Source organism: Polypterus senegalus, chromosome 3 (genome assembly GCF_016835505.1).
Source record: "Polypterus senegalus isolate Bchr_013 chromosome 3, ASM1683550v1, whole genome shotgun sequence".
In the NCBI taxonomy this organism is placed as follows: Eukaryota; Metazoa; Chordata; class Cladistia; order Polypteriformes; family Polypteridae; genus Polypterus; species Polypterus senegalus.
Window position 1 is genome coordinate 127,058,548 of NC_053156.1, and position 24,989 is coordinate 127,083,536.

At 39.9% G+C, this 24,989-nt stretch overlaps 1 protein-coding gene across 2 annotated transcripts in view; it reads right to left on the minus strand.

Moving 5' to 3' along the window:
- sesn1 (sestrin 1) overlaps positions 1–24,212 on the minus strand; it is a 417,071-nt gene extending 392,859 nt beyond the window's left edge. Inside the window, exons 1-2 of one of the 2 annotated variants that reach the window (XM_039747901.1) lie at positions 24,119–24,212; positions 22,832–23,861 (exon numbers count right to left, since the gene is read on the minus strand). In XM_039747901.1, the coding sequence (XP_039603835.1) occupies positions 22,832–23,089 (258 nt within the window). In that variant the 5' untranslated portion in view covers positions 23,090–23,861; positions 24,119–24,212. The remainder of the gene's footprint in view (positions 1–22,831; positions 23,862–24,118) is intronic. The other variant, XM_039747899.1, reaches the window with a different exon arrangement.
- Positions 24,213–24,989: the final 777 nt, after the last annotated feature.

The following is a 24,989-nucleotide window of genomic DNA, read 5'->3' on the forward strand; positions in this document are numbered from 1 at the left end:
GCTAAGACACTTTAATTGACATTTAAAATTATAGTTTTATATTGATGAGGCTGTAGTCAATGAGTAAAACCACACCAAATTAGATTTTCAAGATGTGGTCTTGAAGCTAAACATTTCAGGAAGGCAACTTTTCATTGATTAGTACATCGAAGTCTAGTATTTCAAATGTGAATTCATTTGGGCCCTTGGGAAAAGATTCATCACATAGCCTTTTTAGGCAACGATTAAAAGAGTTTATTAACTATTATCTTTTTATCCTATCATATTCCGTATGGTATCTTATAGCTCAAGGTGGCTTGCAATCTTGAGAAACATTGATTAGAAAAGCACAACACTTTATACTACTGACAATGGGGTGAACTAACACAACATTTTCAAACCGCAAGATGTATCCACAGAAATTAATATTAAGAGTTTGCATTCAGGTAGTTATGTCATATTATAAAAATACACAGACAACTTAAAATGTTAGTCATACATAACTATAATTTTCAAGTTGTCACACGTGCAAGCAGGAGGAAGCTGTATGGACCAAGTGAGGGTAATTCCACGCCAGGCCAGGGGGTGGCAGGGTGTGTTAAACCTTTTTCTGTTATCTTTGCGGACCAAACATGGGAAACCTGTCTGATTCATCCCTGAAAATGTCACTTCCAGTTTCAGCGCCCAGAAGCACATCATTTCCGGTTCCAGCACCCAGAAGCAAGTCATTTCCGGTTCCTTACATCACTTCTGGTCTTGGCATTTAAAGGCGCTATCTTTACAACAGTGATTCAGTTCTTGTTTGGACTCAATCGATGCACATCAGTGCTGATTTTCAAGCCCATTGCAGCCAGGCATATTATACGGGTACCTGCCCCAAACCTTTTTAAGTATGTTGTAACAAGAAGAGACACGAGGCATGGCAAGGTTTGGGGCAGCCACCTGTTTAATGCGGTTTCCTGGCTGCAAAAGCAAATGATTCATGAGAGTCAAGTTTACACGTCAGAGTCCAAAACAGAACTGCCTCTCAGAGAAAAGGCAGGAGGCTTTATAGGACGTTGGGTTAAGTGACGTCGTCCTCTGTGCCGGGACCGGAAGTGATGTCGTCCTCGGGGCCGGGGCCGGAAGTGATGTGTCCCGATTCGAGGTGGTGGCTCCTGGTGGGATTTCCCGGGAAAGACCTGTAGGGAACTTAGAAAGAGCGTCAGCGTACCCCGCTCCCACCGCGGGCAGATGTATAATCAGTCCTCTCTAAGCCCTTCAGCTGCCTCCTATGCACACGTGTGTGACAATGTTCAGTCTGATCATTTCACAGTCGCATAGTCGGCATGATGACCTCCTTATTAGACCCAAAATTGAACCTAAACAAAGATTCAACACACTACACCAGTCTACATACAACCGAAGAAGGGTCAGATAGGTAAGTACCATTCCCGAGTCGCCAAGCGGGGGGTCAGTCGGTGTGTGTCGGGGAAAGCTGGAGTATGCTGCGACCCACCAAACTTTCAAATGCTACAGCCAGGTTCGGATAGGAACACATCGGGGACTTACTATGGGCTCTTGAGTAAGGGGACTGTTCCAATATACCCCACAAAAGAGAAATCTTTTGAAAAAGGTGGGGCTGACCCAGGTTAGCAGGCAAGGAACGTAATGGCCTAGACATTTAACTCCACTAGGGCGATGAATGGACAGGCATGTAAATTATATGGGCAAAGGCAGTAAAGTGACTAAGGCCACATGAGAATAATACCTATCAGATAGTGGAGCAGGTAGCATGTGCCTTACTGCTCCGTGCCCTGCCCAATAATATCACCCAGCCGGCCCGGGGACATAACAATATGATCTCACTATTTGAGAAAATAGATCAATTAAGAACAGAAACCTGCTTGGGAGATCCAGAACGAAACTCGTGTTAACCCAGACATACTTGTGTCCCTAACATTCAGTCCTGTTGCTACGATCCGAAGCTCACTCTGGTTGAACCTGATGCACGGCGAAGAGCTCCGCAAATAGAAAAAGGAGCCTACGGAGTGATACTGAGGGAAGGGCAGTGTGGTTTGGTTAATCCTCTGGCCTTTTCACATTCGGGAGTACTGCTACTCAATGGACACAAGGTTGCTTCTTTGTTTAATTCTGGCAATAACATTTCCATTGTTGCTCGCCATCTAGTTAAGACCACTCTAACCTGTATTCATGGGGACGTCTGCCACAATGGCATCTTGAGAAAAATGCCGGTGGCAGTACTCAAAAATCCTCCATTCCCCATTATACTGGGTAGAGATTGGTCAGACAATAACCATGGCATAACACTCGCTAATCCCAACAGGGCACTAGGTCTTGTCATGGATGCAGAAACATTGTCCTCATCTACCTCCACGCCATGTTCACAGCCATAAGAGAGACAGAATTCTGCCTCTAATGATGATGTCGAGACGGCTGGGCCATCACAGCAAAATATGCCATCTTCAAGTGTTGCTCTGGCTCAGGATGAAACTACGCCCATTGAGGTTGAATCTGATCCTCTCACCGGTCTGTAGTTTCAATTTAGGCAGGCCCCGGCTTCATTTAAAAGGGAGCACTGGAATGATGACTCCCTTAAATTTGAAAAAAATGCAGTAGATCTGACAGATGGCCAACGCACACTACATCCCATGCCACAGGGGCCCCACTTTGTATTAAATAACGACCTTTTGTATCGGGTAGCAGAACACGAGGGGGAGGTAAGGTCACTGTTGTTAGTACCACGGACTTACTGGCGTCAAGCCTGTCAACTAGCTCATACCCATCTCTTGGGTACCCATCTGGGCCCTGAGAAAACACTAGAGCAGATTAAGCTTCGATTTTTTTGGCTCAGGATTAATGGGGAGATCTGCCGCTTTTCCATATCCTGTCCGGAATATCAATTGCGGCAGATTCCTAGAAGGGACCGTGCTCCTCTAGTTCCCCTACCCTTAATTGACGTCCCATTTAAGAGAATCAGGGTCGACCTGGTGGGACCCTTAGAACCCTTGGCCAGGCGACATAAATATTTAATGATCATGCTACCCGATATCCTGAAGCTGTTCCCTTGCACTCAGTGACATCGAATGCTATCGCACGGGAAATGGTAGGGGTCTTTGTGCAAGATGACATCCCTAAAGAAATCCTGACGGATCAAGGGATGCCTTTTACCAGTGAGACATTCAGGGAGATGGACAAATTACTGAAAAAAAAACATTTAAAGACCTTGGTATATCATCCTCAAACCAATGGTCTAGTTGAGAGGTTTAATCAAACTCTCAAACAGATGCTGTGAAAGGTAGTCAATGAGGATGGAAGGAACTGGGATCAGCTCCTTCCCCTCGTCCTTTTTGCATATCAGGAAGTTCCACAAGCTTCTACGGGGTTCTCACTCTTTGAATTAATATATGGACAACAACCGCGAGGTATATTGGATATTTTAAAAGAGGGTTGGGAGGAGGAGACCCTCTATAAATATACTTGAGTATATCACTCAGTTATGCAATAGATTTACAAAAATTTGACCTATCCTAAAATCTCACATGGAGAAGGTGCCCTGGTCCATTGCTATAACCGTGGTACGTCTCTTCAGGAATTCCGCCCGGGGGATCGGGTCATGGTTTTAGTTCCTACCTCACATTCCAAATTACTGGCACACTGACGGGAGTTGGAGGTTTTGCAATGACTTCTGTTGGCTTAACCAAGTCTCCCAATTTGATGCATATCCAATGCCACGAGTGGACGACCTCCTCGAGTAGCTACGACAGCCAAATTTTTGACTTCCCTTGATATTACAAAAGGGTATTGGCAGGCTCCCTTAATGGACTCCGCAAAGGAAAAGACAGCGTTTAGTACCCCTAGTGGACACTGGCAGTATCATGTCCATTCGGATTACATATGGCACCTGTGACCTTCCAACATCTGGTGGACAAAGTGCACTGTCCTCAGTATTTGTACAGTGCTGCCTACTTGGATGATGTTGTCATCTATTCCGGTAACTGGAAGGAACACCTACAGCAGGTTCAAGCTGTATTGCGGTCACTAGGGTAAGCCGGTCTTCATATTAATCCAAAGAAATGTTATTTTGGATTGGTCGAAGCTAAATATTTAGGATACCTAGTGGGCCAGGGTATAGTAAGACCACAGTGCTCCAAAATAGATGCCATATTGAATTGGCCCCAACCGATGACTAAGAGGCAGGTACAGGCCTTTCTCGGCTTAGCAGGCTACTATCACTGGTTTGTACCCAGTTTTTCTGAGACAGCTATGCCCTTAACCAATCTTAGAAAGAAGGGGAAACCAAATCATGTGACTTTTCTTTACCTTTTATTCTCCAGATGGACGCTTCGGACACAGGTCTTGGAGCCGTGCTGAGCCGAAGTGTCAACGGAGTAGAACGTCCTGTTATGTACCTAAGTCGGAAACTGTTGGACTGTGAAACCAGGTATGAGGCAGTAGAGTGGGAAGCATTAGCAATTAAATGGGCGATTACTCAGCTGAGGTCATGAGTTCACCCCAATGACGGACCATGCACCTTTGCAGTGGATGACCTTACACAGGGACTTGAACCTGCATGTCACGAGGTGGTCTTTAGACCTTCAGCAATACAAGTTTTCAGTCATTTATCATCAACGGGTCTGGGCTGAGGAGGGGGCCATGTCATACACGTGCGAGTAGGAGGAACTGTATGGACGAAGTGAGAGTAATTCTACACAAAGGCTAGGGGGTGCCAGGGTGCGCTAAACCTTCTTCTGTTATCTGTGCGGACCAAACACGGGAAAACTTGTCTGATTCATCCTTGAAAATCTCACTTACAGTTCCGGCACCCAGAAGCATGTCACTTCCGGTTTCCAGCAACCCAGAAGTTTGTTGCTTTCCGGTTCCGGTGCCCAGAAGCATGTCACGTCTGGTTCCACTGCCCAGAAACAAATCACTTCCGGTTCCAGCACTAAGAAGCACTTCCAGTTCTGGTGCCCAGAAACATGTCACTTCCGGTTCTGGAGCCCAGAAGCACATCACTTCTGGTTCCTTGCATCACTTACAGTCTTGGCATTTAAAGCTTCCATCTTAACAACAGTGATTCAGTTCTTGTTTGGACGCCATCGAATGAACATCAGTGTTTATTTTCAAAACCATTGCAGTCATGAATATTATATGGGGGCAGCATGGTGGTGCAGTGGTAGCGCTGCTGCCTCGCAATTAGGAGACCCAGGTTCGTTTCCCGGGTCCTCCCTGCGTGGAGTTTGCATGTTCTCCCCGTGTCTGCGTGGGTTTCCTCCGGGTGTTCCGGTTTCTTCCCACAGTAAAAGACATGCAGGTTAGGTGGATTGGCGATTCTAAATTGGCCCTAGTGTGTGCTTGGTGTGTCCTGCGGTGGGTTGGCACCCTGCCCAGGATTGGTTCCTGCCTTGTGCCCTGTGTTGGCTGGGATTGGCTCCAGCAGACCCCCGTGACCCTGTGTTCGGATTCAGCGGGTTAGAAAATGGATGGATGGATGGATATTATATGGGTGGCTGCCCCAAACCTTTTAAAGTGTGTTGAGTCTGATCATTTCACAGTTTAGGAAAGAAAAATTGTGGAATCAAAAATGTAATGTGCCAGGCATTCAAATCCATAAAATAAGTACAAAAGTATATTAATCTTATTAGCTGTGTACCTAACAACTTCACTTTGGAATTCAAATAATCTCTTAGAGCAGACAAAGCAATATTTTGTGTAGTCTTTTTAGATTGCTCTCCAAATATTTTTTGACATTTACAGTGTTTTCTACTGTTTTTGTTTTACAGTTTAAAAATTCTGCAATAGTTATTGATCAGTCAGACTACTGGATTTATGTCTAAGGAAAGTATCCGTGTGAATTTTTTCACATTATTCATAAACCAAAGTAGAATACAGAACAATGAAAACATATCAACATAATAAGTAATATATATATATATATACAGTATAATAAATACAGTGTACATCATAAATACGTAATATAAATATACTAGCAAAATATCCGCGCTTCGCAGCAGAGAAGTAGTGTGTTAAAGAAGTTATGAAAAAGAAAAGGAAACATTTTAAACATAACATAACATGATTGTCAATGTAATTGTTTTGTGACTGTTATGAATGTTGCTGTCATCAAGGATTTTATTATCATTATTTCTTTCAATCAGGTTCGTATTTGGAGGATGTGTTGTATTCAAGTTATATTCCGTGTTTGTCAACCGTTGTAAAGATAACAGTTTACATTCATCGAAGTGTTCACTACCCAAATCGGTACTCGTGAATCTAAGATGTTTAACAGGCATTCCCGGTATTAAGTTGTGGATTTGCCTGTGAATATTTAGTGGCAGCGTGTCTATGAACTTAATTTATACTTAAGCTTTACACCTTGCTTTCCTATTGATATGTCTACAAAGGCTTGTTCAGCTTCAGAGGGTTGTTCCTTTCTTACTGCATCAATAAACAGCTCGTCTTTCTCTTTATCTGAGACATCACACATTGCATGCACGGGTTTACCTTTCCCAGTCCTGCAAACTTTAGCAAAGTGGTTCAATTTACCACATTTTTTACACTGTCTTCCTTAAGCTGGACATTGACTTTTTCCACCATGTGCTTTGTTTCCGCAGTACCTGCACTTATGAATATGCTTGTATGTGTCACACGCTTCATATTCCTTTGCTGCCTTCTCAATTGTGTAATGCGTTTTTTATTTGCTCTTTGGAGGTCTTGCTTTTTGTGTGCGTACTGCGTTCACAGTGAGTTCGCGTGAGCCGTGATCAAAAGTCTCGTTTATACCATGCGTCTTCTCATTAAACTTGTATCTCGCGAATATCGTATTTGTCGTAGGCATGACAAATGCCAGCGGCAGCGTGTCTATGAACTTAATTTAAACTTAAAGTTTACACCGTGCTTTGTTTCCGCAGTAGCTGCACTTATGAATATGCTTGTATGCATCACTCACTTCATATTCTTTTGCTGCCTTCTCAGTTGTGTAATGCTGACGGATGGCCTTATATGGGCAGGCACTCAATTACGTGGGAGGCATGACAATGAGGGACGCAACTTCGCATCACACGGCGACCCATCTACAGACTATGGCCGTATATATGTACGTAAGTAGATTCCAGTTATGACCGTTACGCGTAGAATTTCAAAATGAAACCTGCCTAACTTTTGTAAGTAAGCTGTAAGGAATGAGGCTGCAAAATTTCAGCCTTCTACCTACACGGGAAGTTGGAGAATTAGTGATGAGTCAGTGAGGGCTTTGCCTTTTATTAGTATAGATAAACCTTCAATAAACCTAGTATTACTGTTCATATTTTTTAACACAAAACACATTAAAAACATGAGCTGAACATTTGCAACAATCTTATTTTCATGATTTTTAAACTTATTTTCAATAGGTGTGGTACCAATTAATATTTGTAAGTTTAAAATTAACATCAGAATACTTGTGTTACGATAAATAAATGAAGAGATGATAAATTTAAGGACAATTTATGAGGACAAACTAACTTCTTTTGATTTGTAGTGGGATAATAGAAGGTATTAGCATTTATAAGCTCGCTTGTCAAATACCAAGTAAAAGCAACCTAATCAAGGATGGTTTCTTGCAATCCCTGTATGCTTCTGGTTACCAGCACACAAATTTCACTGTTTGCATTGTGTTCTACCCTGCAAAATGCGGGTCTTTGAAGTTTAATGTTTTTGTAGCCCTGAATAGATTTTATTATAAATCTGAGCAAACAGCAAGCCTCCTGAATTTCTGTAATATGATCTCAAATATTCAATGTACATTCTTCTCCTGTCTGTGTGGCTTGCATACTCCAGTTTTCCTCCTAAATTCCAAAGACAATCTTCTTAGAATAATTGTTAGCTTTAAATTATTGGCATAGGGTGAAAGAGTGTGGCTATGAGTGTAAGTGTGCTGTGTCGACTGGCATCATACAGTTTTTTGCATTGTGTTCAGTGATGCCATTATCAGAACTAGTGCCCATGGCATGAACCGGACATGGCAAATCCAGATAATGGAGACATGAATTGATTTAAATGTTAAATAATTTATTTGTGTTTGCCAAGAAAGATGTTTCTTTTCATTAAAAATAATGGAATACTAAACCCAAAAATGATTTTTTAATGTTACTTATCCTATGCATTTTCTTATGACGACTGATGAAAATGTTTTAATGTTATGTCTTTATGGAGAATGAAGATAAAAAATGTTTTATTATATAATACAATCCAATGATTACCAATGCTATACTACAGCAAAACGGTATGGTACTCCAGAAATGTGAAAAAGTCCATGGGAAAAAAAATATATATATATAAATAGATGCCATAAATTTATTTATTTAAATTTATAAATATAATCCAGAAGACAATATGTAAAACATATGTATTTTTTTTGTAAAATATTGTTAAATAGACACTTCCTGAAAAATCAGCACGCATCATAAACAGGAAACATATTCCCATAATTCCGAGCTTTTTTTAACCTTGCAATAGCATCTTTTAGGCATGAATTATGCTATATACGCTTGCCACAAAGCATTATAAAATATAACAATAAGGCTCAGTATTAAATTTGTATTTATACTAATGCAGGCTTTAAAAGAACACACATAAAGTAACAACATACTGTATTTGCTTTCCCTGTAATTTTCTGAATAGAAATTACTACCTATGAAGTATGCTTCTGTGCTACACAAAAAATGAGTAGTTATTCAATAGTTGATGGAAAAGCCTTTGGGACTACAGATTTTAAGAAGACATTGTTAGGAGAAACGGAATTATCATTATTGACCTCAACTTTAACTCATGTTACCTATAGGAAATACCACTAACTACCAACATGAAAAGTGAAGGTGAAAAATCTTCCAACAAATAGTTGCTGACATCAAATGAAGGAAGTTCTGAAACTGCACTTTCTTTCTTTCTTTCTTTCTTTAAACAATAACTGAAAAGTATGTTTTTCAGTATGTTGATGATGATAATAACCTTCAAAGTAATTAAGATGTATCATCGGTTTAGCATCAAAACAACAAGTAACATATTAACAACACAGTAATTTCGGTGTTTCTACATCATTACTGTAGCTCTTATTTAATCAGTTCTGAAGATCATAATTTATTATCAACTATCCACAATGTTACAATCCCATTTTGAAATTCCACCACATATTCCATTCCTGAAAAGTGAAACACCTACACAATTGCGCTATTATGAGCAAGGCCCTTAACCTGAAAATTGTTCCAGGGATGCTGTACAATAAAGTCATGGAAAAAGACAATTTCCCACTGACATTAATAAATATTATATATATGTATACAGTGGAACCTCAGGTCACGAACATCTCAGACCACGTACAAATCAGGTTACGACCAAATAGTTCACCAAACTTTCGCATCTGTTCATGACCACACACTTGGGTGACGAACAAGCCAGTTTCCCTTCCGGTTCGTACATGCCAATGATTTATGCACATGTTCAGTCTCTCCCTGTGCAGTACACTGTTCTCGGTCAGACGTGCATCACGCAGAGGGACTTTGTGGTATAGCGGATCCACAGCTCACGTCAAGAGGCCAGTTTTAAATAAATAATCACTGTGCTACAGCTGCCACGTCCTCTTCATAAATAGAAGCGCAAGGTGGCTAAAGGGAGGAAAAAGAAAAAAAAGACGGAGGTTGCGGAGTGAGGAAGTAAGCAGGAAGCAGTGTGGAAAGAACCGGTGTGAGCGAGTGAGCGAGCCCGTGCTCATAGGCAGGCAGCTAGACAGTGAGCCCAAGAAGGGGTGTTTGGCCGACACTCGGTGGGGCAGAAGGAAGCGGTCGCTCCAGCTGCGCAATCAAGGAGCTGGAGTGACAAGAAAAAGGACAGTTGGCCGCATAAGGCTGAGAAGGCAGCAGGGGTCACCAGTTAAAGAATGCACTGGGCTTGTTTTTAAAGAGACTGCTTCCAGCATTGGTTTAACTTCATTGTATTTAAAGAAGATTTTTTTCTATTGGATTTTAACCTCCAGTTCACTTCTGTTTTTATAGGATTATTTATTATTGAAGGATTCTGAAAGCACTGCACTTTATTTAATCTGGATTTTGTTTTTGATTGTTGTTTTGTTGATTTTAATAAAAGCACTTGGCACTTTTTGCACCATCCCCTTGCTCCATTGTAGTGCCTCACTGTTGTGCTCATCAGTAACATTACCAACGGTAACGGGTATAAGGGCTCCCAGAAGCGATTTGGGAGCATGCAGCAAACCCGCATCATCACAGACTACCTCGAAACTATAATCTCCTTTCCACCCAGTTCCTCCTCACTTCCTTCATGCCACAACTCGACTCATGCAAGGTTAGTTTTCTTGGTTGTTTATGGTTAGTTTTGTATAAATTAAGGATTTTTCAAATGTTCATTTTTTTCCCTATGCTTAAAACTCATTAAAATAAATGTTTACAGCGAGCGGTTCGTAAGGCTATAGCGTGAACTCTTGCAATGTTAGTTTGCTCTGTTCAAGGTGTTCTCAGTGTTATTCAATGTTTTTACATTTAATTTACTATTACAGTGTGTATTCTATAGTATAATTAACTATTTTTGTGCTTAAAATTTTTTAAAAAATATATATTTATATATAGTTTGTACGGTCTGGAACGGATTAATTGTATTTACATACAATCCTATGGGGGAAATTACCAGAGTTTTGGAACGAATTATGGTTGTGACCCGAGGTTCCACTATAATATATGTATACACACACACACAGTAGAACCTCTGGTCACGATCGTTACCGAACATGTACAAATCGGGTTACGATCAAAAAGTTTGCCAAAATTTTCCATCTGTTCACGACCACACGCTCTGGTGGTGAACAAAAACACTGCCAGTCAGCTTCCATACGCGCCAATGATCTCCCATTCTCTGTTTCCCATTTGCTTTTGTTTGCGTATACAAGGCCTAACAAAGCAGCTGATGTTGCAAAAGGAGTTACAATGTTAACCAAGCAGAGGCCTAAAGTGCTGGAAGAGGTGGAAAAACTGTTGTTAGAGTGGTTGAACAAGAAGCAACTTGCAGGGGATAGTGTAAGCGAGGCGATCATATGCGAGAAAGCCAGGGAGATTCATGGCGATTTGCTGAAAAAAAATCCTTCTTCAAGTGGCGAAGGTGAGGAATGTAAAGCCAGCAGAGGATGGTTTGAAAAGTTTTGCAAGAGAAGTGGTATTTAATTTTTTTTTTCCCTGTGCTTTAAAAGAAAAAAAGTGTAAACAGCGAGCAGTTCATAAGGGTCTAGCGCAAACTCTTACAATGTTAGTTTTCTCTGTTGTTCAAGGTTTTCTCAGTGTTATTCAATGTTTTTACATTTAGTTTACTATTACACTGTGCATTCTATAGTATAATTAACTATTTTTGTGCTAAATATATATATATTTAAATACAGTTTGTAGAGTCTGGAACAGATTAATTGTATTTACATACAATCTTATGGGGAAATTACATTCGGATTGCATCCAGAGTTTTGGAACAAATTATGGTTGTGACCAGAGGTATCACTGTAATTGTACTTCCCACTAATTGGTCATTTTTATTTTCCTTTACTAAACGTGCTAAACTGCAGAAATACCTGTTTTACAAAAACCTGTGTTAAATCTGATTTTGTGTATCTAGATAAATAGCACATACTGTACAATTTCAGTATAAAAGTCAGATGAAGTCAAATGTTCTCATTATACAATTATAATCTAAAATATAGTTTATATTTATAACAAGAAATGTATTCCTCAGCAAACATCACTGAGAAAAAGAAAGAAAGAAGAAATATTGACTACTTATTTTTATGCAGCATAACTGGGTAATTCACTCCCTCTCTGAAAATAAATGTACAATACAACACATCACAGCTGTGCAGTTGCAGTCTGTGAGGTGTGACACAAATATACCGTATGGCAAAAGCTGAAATCAGCCATCTGCAGGCAACATATCAAAACAAATGTTCTTTTCATGGTGGTTTTCACAAGGGCCAAAATGATTTCACAGACGATACAAGCACTTCATATTGCAAGTGGGTTACCAGGACAGGAGAGACACTAACTCGGGAGAGAATAAGGCCACGAGTTATGACCATGAGTCATAAAAAGGTATAGGCAAAACATTCTGATGACTGGGAGTGGGCAATTTGGCCAAAAATACTATATCACGATATGATTAAACATTGTTACTGTTATGATATATATCATGGTATAATATTTTTATATTTCTGAGAAATTAATTCATATATTTATTTCTAGTAGGATTGACTAAAGCAATGTGGTGTTCACTGGATGTTCAAACTGTTCTTTATACAGCCTCTAGTTAATCTAAAATGCTTCTGCAAGAATTATTACAAGAACAAGAAAATATTAACATATAACTCCAGTTCTTAAATCCTTATACTGGCTCCCAGTTAAGTTTTGGGCAGATTTCAAAGTCCTCCTTTTAACATATAAAGCATTAAATGGCCAAAGTCCAGCTTACTTGTCTGAATTTATCATGACTTACAAACCAGACCGCACATTAAGATTTCAAGATGCTGGTCTGCTTATGATTCCAAGGATTAATAAAATAACACTGGGAGGCCAAGCTTTTAGTTACAGGGTCCCTAAACTGTGGAATGGTCTGCCTGCTACTATAAGAGATGCCCCTTCGGTCTCAGCTTTTAAATCCCGGCTGAAAACTCACTACTTCAATTCAGCATATCCTGACTAGAGCTGCTGATTAACTGTACAGACTGCATCTCTGTTGTTAGTCATTAGCACTAAAACATAAGTAACATGATAGTTATAATTTGTTATTAACTCTCACCTATTCTGTTTCTCTTCTTGGTACTCAAATCTGGCATTCGGTGCCACAGCCCACCTGCCAAGTTGTTTTGCTTGCCTAAGGTAAAGTCATCCCTAATGGAGGATCGCAAGAATTGTAGGGTAGAGGGGTCCTTTCATCGGATTGGCTGGCCAAGCAATGTTTCAACTGTGGAATGGCCAAATGGGGAGGCAGCTTGATGGCTGAGGTCTCCAGAACTCTAAACAAATCCAAATCATATTATGTGATATCATCTACTGTTAAATTCTGCTCCGTACTTGTAAAAATTTTTATTTCTATACTGTATTGAGGATTTGTTCTGATCTGTGTATTGTATTGTATTGACCCCCTTCTTTTTGACACCCACCGCACACCCAACCTACCTGGAAAGGGGTCTTTCCCAAGGTTTCTTCCATTTTTTCCTATAAGGGTTTTTTGTGGGAGTTTTTCCTTGTCTTCTTAAAGGCTGGGGGGCTGTCAAGAGGCAGGGCCTGTTAAAGCCCATTGTGGCACTTCTTGTGTAATTTTGGGCTATACAAAAATTGTATTGTATTGTATTTTTCCATAGACTTTTCACTGCGGTGGGCTGGCACCCTCCCCGGGATTTGTTTCTGCCTTGCACCCTGTGCTGGCTGGGATTTGCTCCAGCAGACCCCCCGTGACCCTGTGTTAGGATATAGCGGGTTGGAAAATGTCCGACTGACATATACTTTTCAGACTAAATCCAGTTTGGGTGCTTCTGTTGACCCAATTTTATAGATTAACAGTGGGTAGATCTACAGCAAGGTTTCTTTTCATAAGGACCATTTTACACAAGTAATCATAATAATACATTATATAGCACCTTTGCCATGCTCAAAGCACTTCACAGAACTTCAGAATGAACAACAGGGAGAAGCAGAAAAAGATCAAATAATTAACATTGGACACAAATAATACTGAATAATAAAAATAATACTAAATAAATAACTATATGGGGCACAAAGCTTTGAATTTGAATATCAGACAATAAACAACAATGTAATACAAAATACAAATACTACAAGAAAAGCCAGAACAAATAACAAATTGTGATACAAATGATAATTATAATTAATACCCGAATAAAAAAGTAAATAGAAAGGAAGGGTCAGAATGTAGGGTGAGTTAAATGCTTTCATGAAATAATGAGTTTTATGTTTGTTTTTCAAAAGAATGAATTGAGTCAGCTGATCTAATTAAATTATATTCAAAATATCTTTATTGGGCAAAATAAAAAATAAGAATAGCTGAACAAGAAATAAAAATATACTGTACATACCAATAAAAAGACACTGAGTATCTGAAAATGTGTAATACACAGATTATACAGTAAACAAATTAAAAACAACTGACAAAAAAAATTCACAGATATTCAACCCAATTCCTTTGATTCCTCATTGAACAAAAACAAGCAATGAACATTAAGAAAAACTATATAAAAACAAACCAAAAAAAGTACAGTATATCTCCATTGACTGAATACTGCCTCAGCAAATGATATCAAACAAAACCTTACAATATAGTACGTACAGCTTACTAAAGAAACTTTTCACATTTGTCACATAACTGATTTTCATAATTTATTTCTACAGAAATCAATGTTGGTTGACAATTTTTTTAAAGAGATATTCTAATTAAGAACCATCATCATTTGTAGGAAACAAAATGTATCCCACTTCATTGCTTTTTATCTTTGAATATAAGCAGCATTTCAACATACATACACTCAAATAAGAAGAGCTACTGCCATACCCAGAAACAACCTTCTGGAATATAAAAACAAAGACAACAAGAACCGCATCCCCCTTGTTGTCACCTACAACCCACATCTTGAAACACTTCGAAAAATTATAAAAGAACTTCAGCCAATGCTAAACAATGACCAAACACTGAAAAATGTATTTCCTGAACCTCCCCTCCTGGCATACAGACAACCACCAAACCTTCAGCAACTAATTGTCTGAAGCTCCCTAAATGAACCGACAGAAAATGGCAAATCTCCCTGCCTACAGAAAAGATGTAAAACGTGTGCCCACATTTACAATACAGACCATATACTTATACCACAATGCCGATTTGAACATCACATAAAGGGATCATTTTCCTGCAGATCATCTAATGTGATCTACCTAATTCTCTGCATGAAATGTCCTGACACTGCACTCTATGTGGGAGAAACTGGACAAACACTCCACCAGAGAATGAATTTACACAGGTTCCAAATTAAACATGGCAACACAGATGTTCCTGTAGCGGCCCACTTCAACAGCCATGAACACTGTGAGAGGGACTTTAAAGTCATAGTGCTTATGATCAACTTCAAAACACAGCAAGAGAGAAAAGAATGGGAAATTAAACTCATGTTAAAATTTAATACATTACAACATGGCTTGAATAGAGACAAGAGTTTTATGGCCAGGTATGAGGACTGCTTGCATCTCTCAGACTGACACAGATGGCCTGTCTACAGACCCATATTGTTTTGAAAAACTCATTACAAACTTCAAAGGACTTTGTTGGACAGTTATCCAAAGATCTTGACCATACATTGTTCTTCTCTCTCATATGCTTGTATGGACTGTATATAAACATAGGGTACTCCAGTTTCTGTATTTCATCTTGCCTGAAAAAGGGGCCTGAGTTGCCTCGAAAGCTTGCATATTGTAATCTTTTTAGTTAGCCAATAGAAGATGTCATTTTGCTTGGCTTTTCTCAACATACATGGATCAAGATATGTAAAAATAATGCTTATTGTTCCCTACTTGTAACTTAATATATACTTAAAGTTTTCTCCTACTTTTATCAAACTGCCCGTGCTGCTCTATTCACTTTAGTGCTCAAAGCATGTGCTTTTTAAGTTCAATAATTGAGCCTAGACTACCTTGGTATCTTTATCATTACCATCAGTGTTCAAAGTCAAGTCAAGTCAAGTCAAGTTGGGGAGCATACACTGGTACAGTACGTTGCTGCACCCACAACAAAACAACTCGGGATTCCAGTTGGCAACCACCCAGGCAGACACACAGTCCAGTCCCACCCTCCGGAAATGATCCTCTATCTGCCGCAGCCAGGTGTTACATGGGCAACCCCTTGGCCTGGTCCAGCCACTCAGGTCCTCAACAATGAGAATCTTACGAGCTGGAAAACCCTCTGGGAAATGCACCACATGGCCGTAGTGCCGTAACTGACGCTTCCTCACAATGCAGGTAATGTGCCTCATTCGGGACTCCATGAGCAACCGCTCATTCGACACAAAGTCAAACCAACAGTACCCAAGGATTTTCCGGAGAGACACAGTACCAAAGGAGTCCAGTCTTTGTCTCAGGTCACTGAATACAGTCCATGTCTCACAACCATATAGCAAGACAGGAAGCACCAGGACTCTATAAAGACTTGGGCCTTCGTCCTGTTGCAAAAATAACGGGAGCACCACACACCCCTTTACAGCGACCTCATGACCCCCCATGCTCTCCCAATCATTCTACTAACTTCATAGGAAGAGTCACCAGAGACATGAATGTCACTGCCAAGGTAAGTAAACCTCTCGACAAGTTCGACACTCTCTTCGCAAACAGACGCACTGCTGATGGCTGTGCCCAAGAGGTCATTAAAGGCCTGGATCTTGGTTTTTATCCATGACGCTCACAAGCCCAGACACTGAGACTCCTCGCTCAGTCCCACGAGCGCCCCCATCAGAGCCTCCATCGACTCCACAAAGATCAAAGCTGCGTCAGCAAAGTCAAGATCCGTGAATCTTTCTTCACCAACAGATGCCCTACAGCCACTGGACCCCACGGCCTTGCCCAACACCCAGTCCATACAAGCATTGAACAGAGTAGGAGCATGAACACACCACTGACAAACCCCAGAATCAACTGGGAAAAACGCAGAGGTTCTGCCTCCACTCTACACAGCACTCACAGTACCAGTGTACAGCCATGATATCCAGCAACCTCGAGGGGATCCCCCGAACCCTCAGGATGTCCCACAGGGCAGCTCGTTCAACTGAGTCAAACGCTTTACGAAAATCAACAAATTCAAAGTATAACAAATAATCATAAGTTGGCTTCTTCAGCAATCACCTCACAAAGTCCAAAAATATGATTAAATCTAAAAATCATAGAGGAGAGCGTAAACAGTTTCTTAGGCGGGTTGGAGTTGGAGGAGGGTTGTGGTTGTGTCTGTGAGAAGTGCCATTGTATGTGAAGGTGACAGAATGCCCATTCCCCACCACTTTTGTAACAAGTAAAGAAAGCATCTTGCAGAAATATTTCTACAGGTTGACCAATTTCTACCGGTGCCTCATTTCTACCATTAGATTGCGCACAACTGGTCTAGAACTGTTTACCAAACAATATTTTAGTGTTACTGCTATCTCAAAGTCAAGTAGTTTTTTTATAAGACCACAGTGTATATGACAGCTGTGGCAAGATTATAGAGTCTGCATTGTACAAAGCAATACAAAAATTTGTCAATTAACATTCATTCATCTTCTCCTTTTGCTGGATGTTGTGCATGAAAATATATTTTCAGGTATTACAATATTTTACGGGTCTTACATGAACACTTTAAAGCTGCCTTTCAAAAACACATTTTTTTTCTTAATCAGTTCATTTGGAGAATTAGTGGAATAAATGGGACAGATTTTAGCTCAACTTTAGCTGATGAAAATTGGACCTAATGTTCTACTCTGCAGTATTTTGGTATGACTCCCTTCAAGATAGTGAATTGTTCATACCCTTCAGTGGAAAAGTACCATCCTTAACATTCCCCTCATAAAACTAGACAGTGGGATACTGTTGTTTTGATGGTAGATAATTTTAGGTTTCTTTAACATAGCATCTTTGTTTTTCCTCAGTGAGATACATTTTAGATAAATCCACCCAGATATATTTTTGCAAATATGTAAAGAATAATCCAGAATCTCTTTTATAGACTCCATAAAAATGCCAATGTTCTTTCTAGTTAATAAAGGTTCTCTATGTGCTGACAGTCCAATACTGCTACTGCTGTTCATCTTACATTCTAGTATTTTGAAATGAATGTGGACATTAGCTGCTACACAGAGTCTACATATCCTTGGATGGGACCTTGTAGTTTTTACAGCATCAATCTGACGTTTCTTACTGTTCTGTGGTATAATTTTGAAAACTCTCCAGATCTATGATTAGCAAAATTAAGGTGTAAGATTTTTTTTCGACACTATTTGAATTCTGCACTTTAAGACTTTATAGCACTCTTTGACTAATGAGCACTTTCCAATCTGTTCCTGATGTTGCCTGAGGTTTCTTTAGATCACATCTTGGTATATTACACTAACCTTGTAAGGAAAAGACTAATCTGTCTTGATTTCCAACTTTGGCAGTGCCACAAAGAAATTAAGTGATGCAATTAGCTCTATGGAAAACTTTTGTACCATGTGTTTATATATAATACACTGATTGAACTACTAAAACTAGTGATTATTTTCTTTTGCAAATTATCCTATTAATATATTTACTTTTTTCCCATTCTGTACATTAATTCTCCTTAATAACATATAGAATCTGAGTTTATAAACTTTTCCTTTTAAAAAGTAACAACTAGTTTTCATTAACAATGGTTTTATGACATTTTATATTTTAAAACTACAAGATAGGGTTCACTATATACATATATATGTAAATAAATTAATACTTTTAGAAAATTAAGTGATAGCTCTAATAAAACAAAACATTCATGCTAAAAATAATATTTATAAAGAAACTAGCTGTCCCTGGCAGCTCCAGCCATGTAGTACTGAAACAGGACAAATTTTAAAAATCAATTTAAAAAAATGCAATTCTGGCCAAGCAGAAGGTAGGTACACTCCAACATCAAACTTTGGCACTGTATCTGACGGTGAGAAAAGCACATGGCCGTGATACCTGGCAATCAGCAGCTACCCTGTAAAACACACATACTGTAGCTGTGATCTCTCTCTCTCTAAAAAAATGTCAAACGTTACTCGTTAGAGCAAAGGTATGCTCCAGCACGTGGCGAAAGGTAGAGCAACTTGAACGGAGGCTGGCGCGTGAGTGAGGATGGCCCCATCTGGCTCCCTACTCCTGAGTAAACGCCTCCCCCTCCCCTCCCTTCGGCCCACAGCCTGTCTCTCAGATGCGCATGAATAAATCAGTGTCAAACCGAACTATGATACTTAGCGCAATTGGAAAAGTCGCAAAATCAACCGGAATGTTCAAGTAAATTATAGAAAAAAAAACAATTTAAATCCATTAAGTAGTTCTTAAGATGCCGGATTATATATATATATATACAGATGTAACAGTGGTTTACTAACATTGCAGTAGCACTATATATATACTAGCCATGTGTGCCCAACTACGTTGCATGTGTTAAAGTTGTCTGTGAAGAGCTCCCCGTTTAAACGCGGCTTCCAGTCGTGAACTGGGCCCATCGTCGCACAGCATTATGATTTTTTATAAGGGAAACAAAATTACAAAAGAAAACCCTTGGACATTGATTCGATAGGTACAGCCTACTCGGAATCACTGTCCGAATCGTAATTATGTGGCGGTGTAGGAGCATTTCTGGTTCTGTCCGTTCACAGTCCGTCTCGTTTTCACGACGCTGTCGTTTCCTCTCACGATGTCTTCTCAACCTTTCTCCAATCTCGCAGGTTGTTTTGTGGCAATCCAAAGAGTAAGGCAATATACACGGAGCAATGGTTTTAAAAGGGGGACAACAAAGATATCCAGGCTCTTTAAAGCATAAATAGAGATCACTTCACTGACATGTGAGCAAGCCACTGTACAACTGTGAGACGCACAGCACTCGGCAGCTACAACGTAACAATAATAATTTCCGAAACGTGCTGTTACGTTGTCATTCATTTAATTAACTGCCTTTCTTTCATTCATATGTTACGTGGGCACGTGCCTTTTATCTTCGGCAATCTCATTCTCTAACCAGGCCTCAGAAGCTAACCAGCGTAACACTGTCCACCACCCCTTTCATTATTCTGGCACATTGTTGACATCCGTGAGTAACAACAACGTACTAAACTGGAAGGTGGTCTAGGCATGCGTGGAATTCGCAGACAAACAAAGATCAAGATCTAAATGAAGATCTCTTTAGTTAATTTAAAGCACAACAATTTGTTTAGTTCGAATGTGTGTTTTGAGGTGTGACTGGCATACTACAGTCTTCAGTAGTATAAGCCTGGAGGAGATTCTTAATGCAATGCCTATGTTTTAGCTGTCTCTCTACTGCCATTTAGTGCTTCTTCTTCTAATTCATTCGCGGACAAACAAAGATCAAGATCCAAATGAAGATTAGATAGATAGATAGATAGATAGATAGATAGATAGATAGATAGATAGATAGATAGATAGATAGATAGATAGATAGATAGACCCATACACTCACCTAAAGGATTATTAGGAACACCATACTAATATGGTGTTTGACCCCCTTTAGCCTTCAGAACTGCCGTAATTCTACATGGCATTGATTCAACAAGGTGCTGAAAGCATTCTTTAGAAATGTTGGCCCATATTGATAGGATAGCATCTTGCAGTTGATGGAGATTTGTGGGATGCACATCCAGGGCAATAAGCTCCCGTTCCACCACATCCCAAAGATGCTCTATTGGGTTGAGATCTGGTGACTGTGGGGGCCATTTTAGTACAGTGAACTCATTGTCATGTTCAAGAAACCAATTTGAAATGATTCGAGCTTTGTGACATGGTGCATTATCCTGCTGGAAGTAGCCATCAGAGGATGGGTACATGGTGGTCATGAAGGGATGGACATGGTCAGAAACAATGCTCAGGTAGCCCGTGGCATTTAAACAATGCCCAATTGGCACTAAGGGGCCTAAAGTGTGCCAAGAAAACATCCCCCACACCATTACACCACCACCACCAGCCTGCACAGTGGTAACAAGGCATGAGGGATCCATGTTCTCATTCTGTTAACGCCAAATTCTGACTCTACCATTTGAATGTCTCAACAGAAATCGAGACTCATCAGACCAGGCAACATTTTTCCAGTCTTCAACTGTCCAATTTTGGTGAGCTCATGCAAATTGTAGCCTCTTTTTCCTATTTGTAGTGGAGATGAGTGGTACCCGGTGGGGTCTTCTGCTGTTGTAGCCCATCCGCCTCAAGGTTGTGCGTGTTGTGGCTTCACAAATGCTTTGCTGCATACCTCAGTTGTAACGAGTGGTTATTTCAGTCAAAGTTGCTCTTCTATCAGCTTGAATCAGTCAGCCCATTCTCCTCTGACCTCTAGCATCAACAAGGCATTTTAAGCCCACAGGACTGCCGCATACTGGATGTTTTTCCCTTTTCACACCATTCTTTGTAAACCCTAGAAATGGTTGTGCGTGAAAATCCCAGTAACTGAGCAGATTGTGAAATACTCAGACCGGCCCGGTTGGCACCAACAACCATGCCACGCTCAAAATTGCTTAAATCACCTTTCTTTCCCATTCTGACATTCAGTTTGGAGTTCAGGAGATTGTCTTGACCAGGACCACACCCTAAATGCATTGAAGCAACTGCCATGTGATTGGTTGATTAGATAATTGCATTAATGAGAAATTGAACAGGTGTTTCTAATAATCCTTTAGGTGAGTATATATATATATATATATATATATATATATATATATATATATATATATATATATATATAAGCAGTACAAGGTGTGGTCACTAGGGGATTTTCCACACTGCAATAAAATTATCAAAAAGTGCTCCAATTACCAAAAATAAGGCAATTTTTCAAATAAAAATGACATAAAATCAACATTGAACTAGTGGCCCAGTGAGCCTGTCTATGACAGTTTTACCATCTGGGCTGGCTTCAACACTTTCACACTAAAATGATTAAGATTATCGAAGATGTTTAGATCTCTTTCTTATCCCACAAATGTTTCTCATTGTCAGGTTTGGATCTTTGTACTTTCTTGCCAATACATCTCTTCCTCCATCCCAAGTCCTGACACTGGACATGAATACTGTGGATGGGTTAGGAAGAAGCATTTTGAGCTCCAGTTTGGGTGTAACTCCTCGATCCTAACAATTACTTTCCGCTCATGACTGATAATGGAGTATGCCATTGCTAGTGACTACGCAGATTCACACTAGTGTGCTTACACTACTACTGTACAATGTATATATCACCTCACTGTAATGACTCCAGGATTAATCATGCAGGTTACGGCACATACATCTTTATAGCCCCCTGTAGGCAATTTGCCTATTCCAAGGACGCCCAAATATCATCAAATGTGTCTGTTCATCAAGTCATCAACTTGGAATTATCGCACCCTCGTTCCCGACAGCAACAGGTCAAATTTCTTACAATGCGGTGTTCGTCTAATTGGATCGGGTACATGTCTCAGAACGCCGATGCTGGTTGCCGATCCCAGCACTATGCACCGTATAAAATACTGTACCTCCCCAAAAAAGTACCGTAATGCAAACTAAAATCTCAATCTTCGTTAAACGTCGACTAGTTCGTATGAAAAAAGAATTTCGTTAACTTCGTTGTGTCCGCCCACGTAGAAGCGTATATTTGACAGAAACTGTAAAAATGAATAAACTGTATTGGCTCAAAGCACACACGTGAACGCGCCCGCGCACGACATTTAGGTGAAAGCTCAACCATAGACGAACTGCTCCATGTAACTTTATCGCTCTCTTTTTGCGAAACACATTATCCCAAAAATAGATTTTTCGGAATCCTAGAGGTTTATGGGGGGCGGGGGTGAGTGAGCAAGAGGTAACAGTTAAATGCAATTCTATAACTACGTCCACGGCCGGAAGACATAACTGCGTTTGAATTTTCATAATCGCCTGGCTACCAACTGCGCGCTTACCAAATGTCCACAGGGACTGCCCCTGACCCTTTCATGTCAGAGAAAGGAGCTTAAACTGAAAGCAATCCGGTCTACAAGTGCAAAATGCCCTGCGTTCTGAACATTGTCATTACCAATTTAGAATTATCTTTAGGTTAGATTGCCTACCTGCACACCTTGAAGCACCTGCAAGCATTTCTCCCTGACATCCTGGAAAGGACACCTCTTGGAGAGCATCAGCAGCCGCGCCAAGGTGTCATTCAGATCGACGCCTCCTGGAAATTGTCCCATTGTCTCTCTGATTGGGCCAATACCCTCCGCTCTGCTCATGACATCCTGTCGAATAATTTCCATAGCTTCTTCTCTGGTACCGGCGTCTCTGCTACCAATTCCAACCCATCTTCCTGCACCGTCTCTCACATCCATATTTTCTGGACTTCAGCTGTACTGGGTGGCTCTTTCGTGCTCTATTAAAGTGTGGCTATTAACACTAAAACAAATGTTACAAATGTTGCTGAACTTTGAAGATTTTTGCTACCTTAGTAACAATCACAGTTCAAATTGTTTTAATTTTCTGCTTTATGCCTGGATTCGTAGTTCACATATGAGATTCTAGTTAATAAACAGTTAACGTATCCATTAAATTCTTGGATAGACGTAATTTAGTGTCCTGCTCAATCAAACGACGCTCCTGGGCTGTGACTTTGTTTCCAATCCACTTTTGGCCAGAAAGTGTACTGTTCACCTATTGCCAAGTTTTCTTGATCGTTGCCAGCGCAGAACTTCAACTTGTCAAATACGCCCCGCCCTTTTTACATTTACAAGTTAATATGTAGTTTGCCTCATTTTTTTACTTTTCTCCACTAAGAATAAAGCACGTAACGCAAAAATTTAGCCACTTTTCAAATGCGTTGCAATCACCCTTTCAGCATTCTGATTTATATGAAAAGTGCATACACGTTTTTCATAAAATGTAACATTTTTTTCCTTCTTTGCTGGCGTCGCAGGCAGTCCAAGTTAGCTTGATTTAGTTGAAGTACCTTCTGATCTGAGGAATAATTCGTACATAACGTATTCACATTCTGCTCCTACAAGATGTTTTTGTGCATTTTTTTCAAATGTGTTTGTAAGGGCGGGGTGCACCCCAGCTGTGTTTTCTTTTTTCTCGGTCTTCTCTTCTTTGAACTCCCCCTTTCACCTATAAGAGACAAAGGTTAAGAGACCGATTACTTTATGTCACCGAAAAGGTGTTCCTTAAACTAGATTTGCGTTCTCGCCATTCTTTCCTTTATTCCATAAATTACCCCAAATAGTGTGTGTTTGCAACTTGGACCGAAGAGCCTGCAGCGATGGCTACTCCCCAATCTCATTTTGTTTGCAAGTTTGCATTTTTATACCGGACACTTTCCAGCGTGTACAAAAATGCATCCCTATAACACCAGTTACTTAACGTACACTTTTCCTTTCTTCAAAAAATGTGTTCGCTTTTTTCGCCGCAAACAACACAGCTTCTTCCAGTAGCCCCAAACAAGCCTGTCACCTCACCATGCGAAGGGTCTTTTTGCTTGACAGTTGCCTTGTACAATCTGAAAGCATGGAGCAGGCGGTAGGCGGGTTTTCAGTTGTGCTCACCTATTGTAGCTAGAAGAGGGCGGAGCTTGACGTTCAGTCAGAGTCTGCCGGAGGCATTTCGGTAGTTGGAGTTTTTTAACGCTAGGTTTAAAAACTGAGCCTGCTTAGGGGAGGCCTTAAATAACATAAAACACAGAATTAGAAGTATCGTGTTATGTGTAAGGTAATATCCAATAACTAAAAATGACAGATCCCCTCCAATAACTAAAAATGACAGTTGCACCCTCCAACGTTTTAATGTTCTTAGTTTCCACCAGTTTTTCTGGCTCTGAAAGCAAGCATACCAGATAAAAACATCCTAAAGGATATCCTGTCAAATGCAGCTATTTTTTAAATGTGTAATAAAAGAAGTAAGTTCATGACTATTTTAATAAATACTATTTAATTTGACAGGAAAAAATATATAATAAATATATATTTTGTATTTGTTTTCTACTTACTATCAAATATGTACAAATTACACATATATTAGGATTTATGTAAGTTTCAAAAGGTTTTGTTTCTCTGAAATACTGGCCATTAGAGAGATATTAGACCATATCAGTCTGAACCTATGGCTATAATAAGCTCAGTGTGTGAATGTTTAAGGCTGTGTGCTTATTACACTTAATTACTACATTTTATAACACTTTGAACTCAGTTTTTAGTCTGCATATTACATTTCCCTGAACGGTCTTATAAGAAGACAATAAAA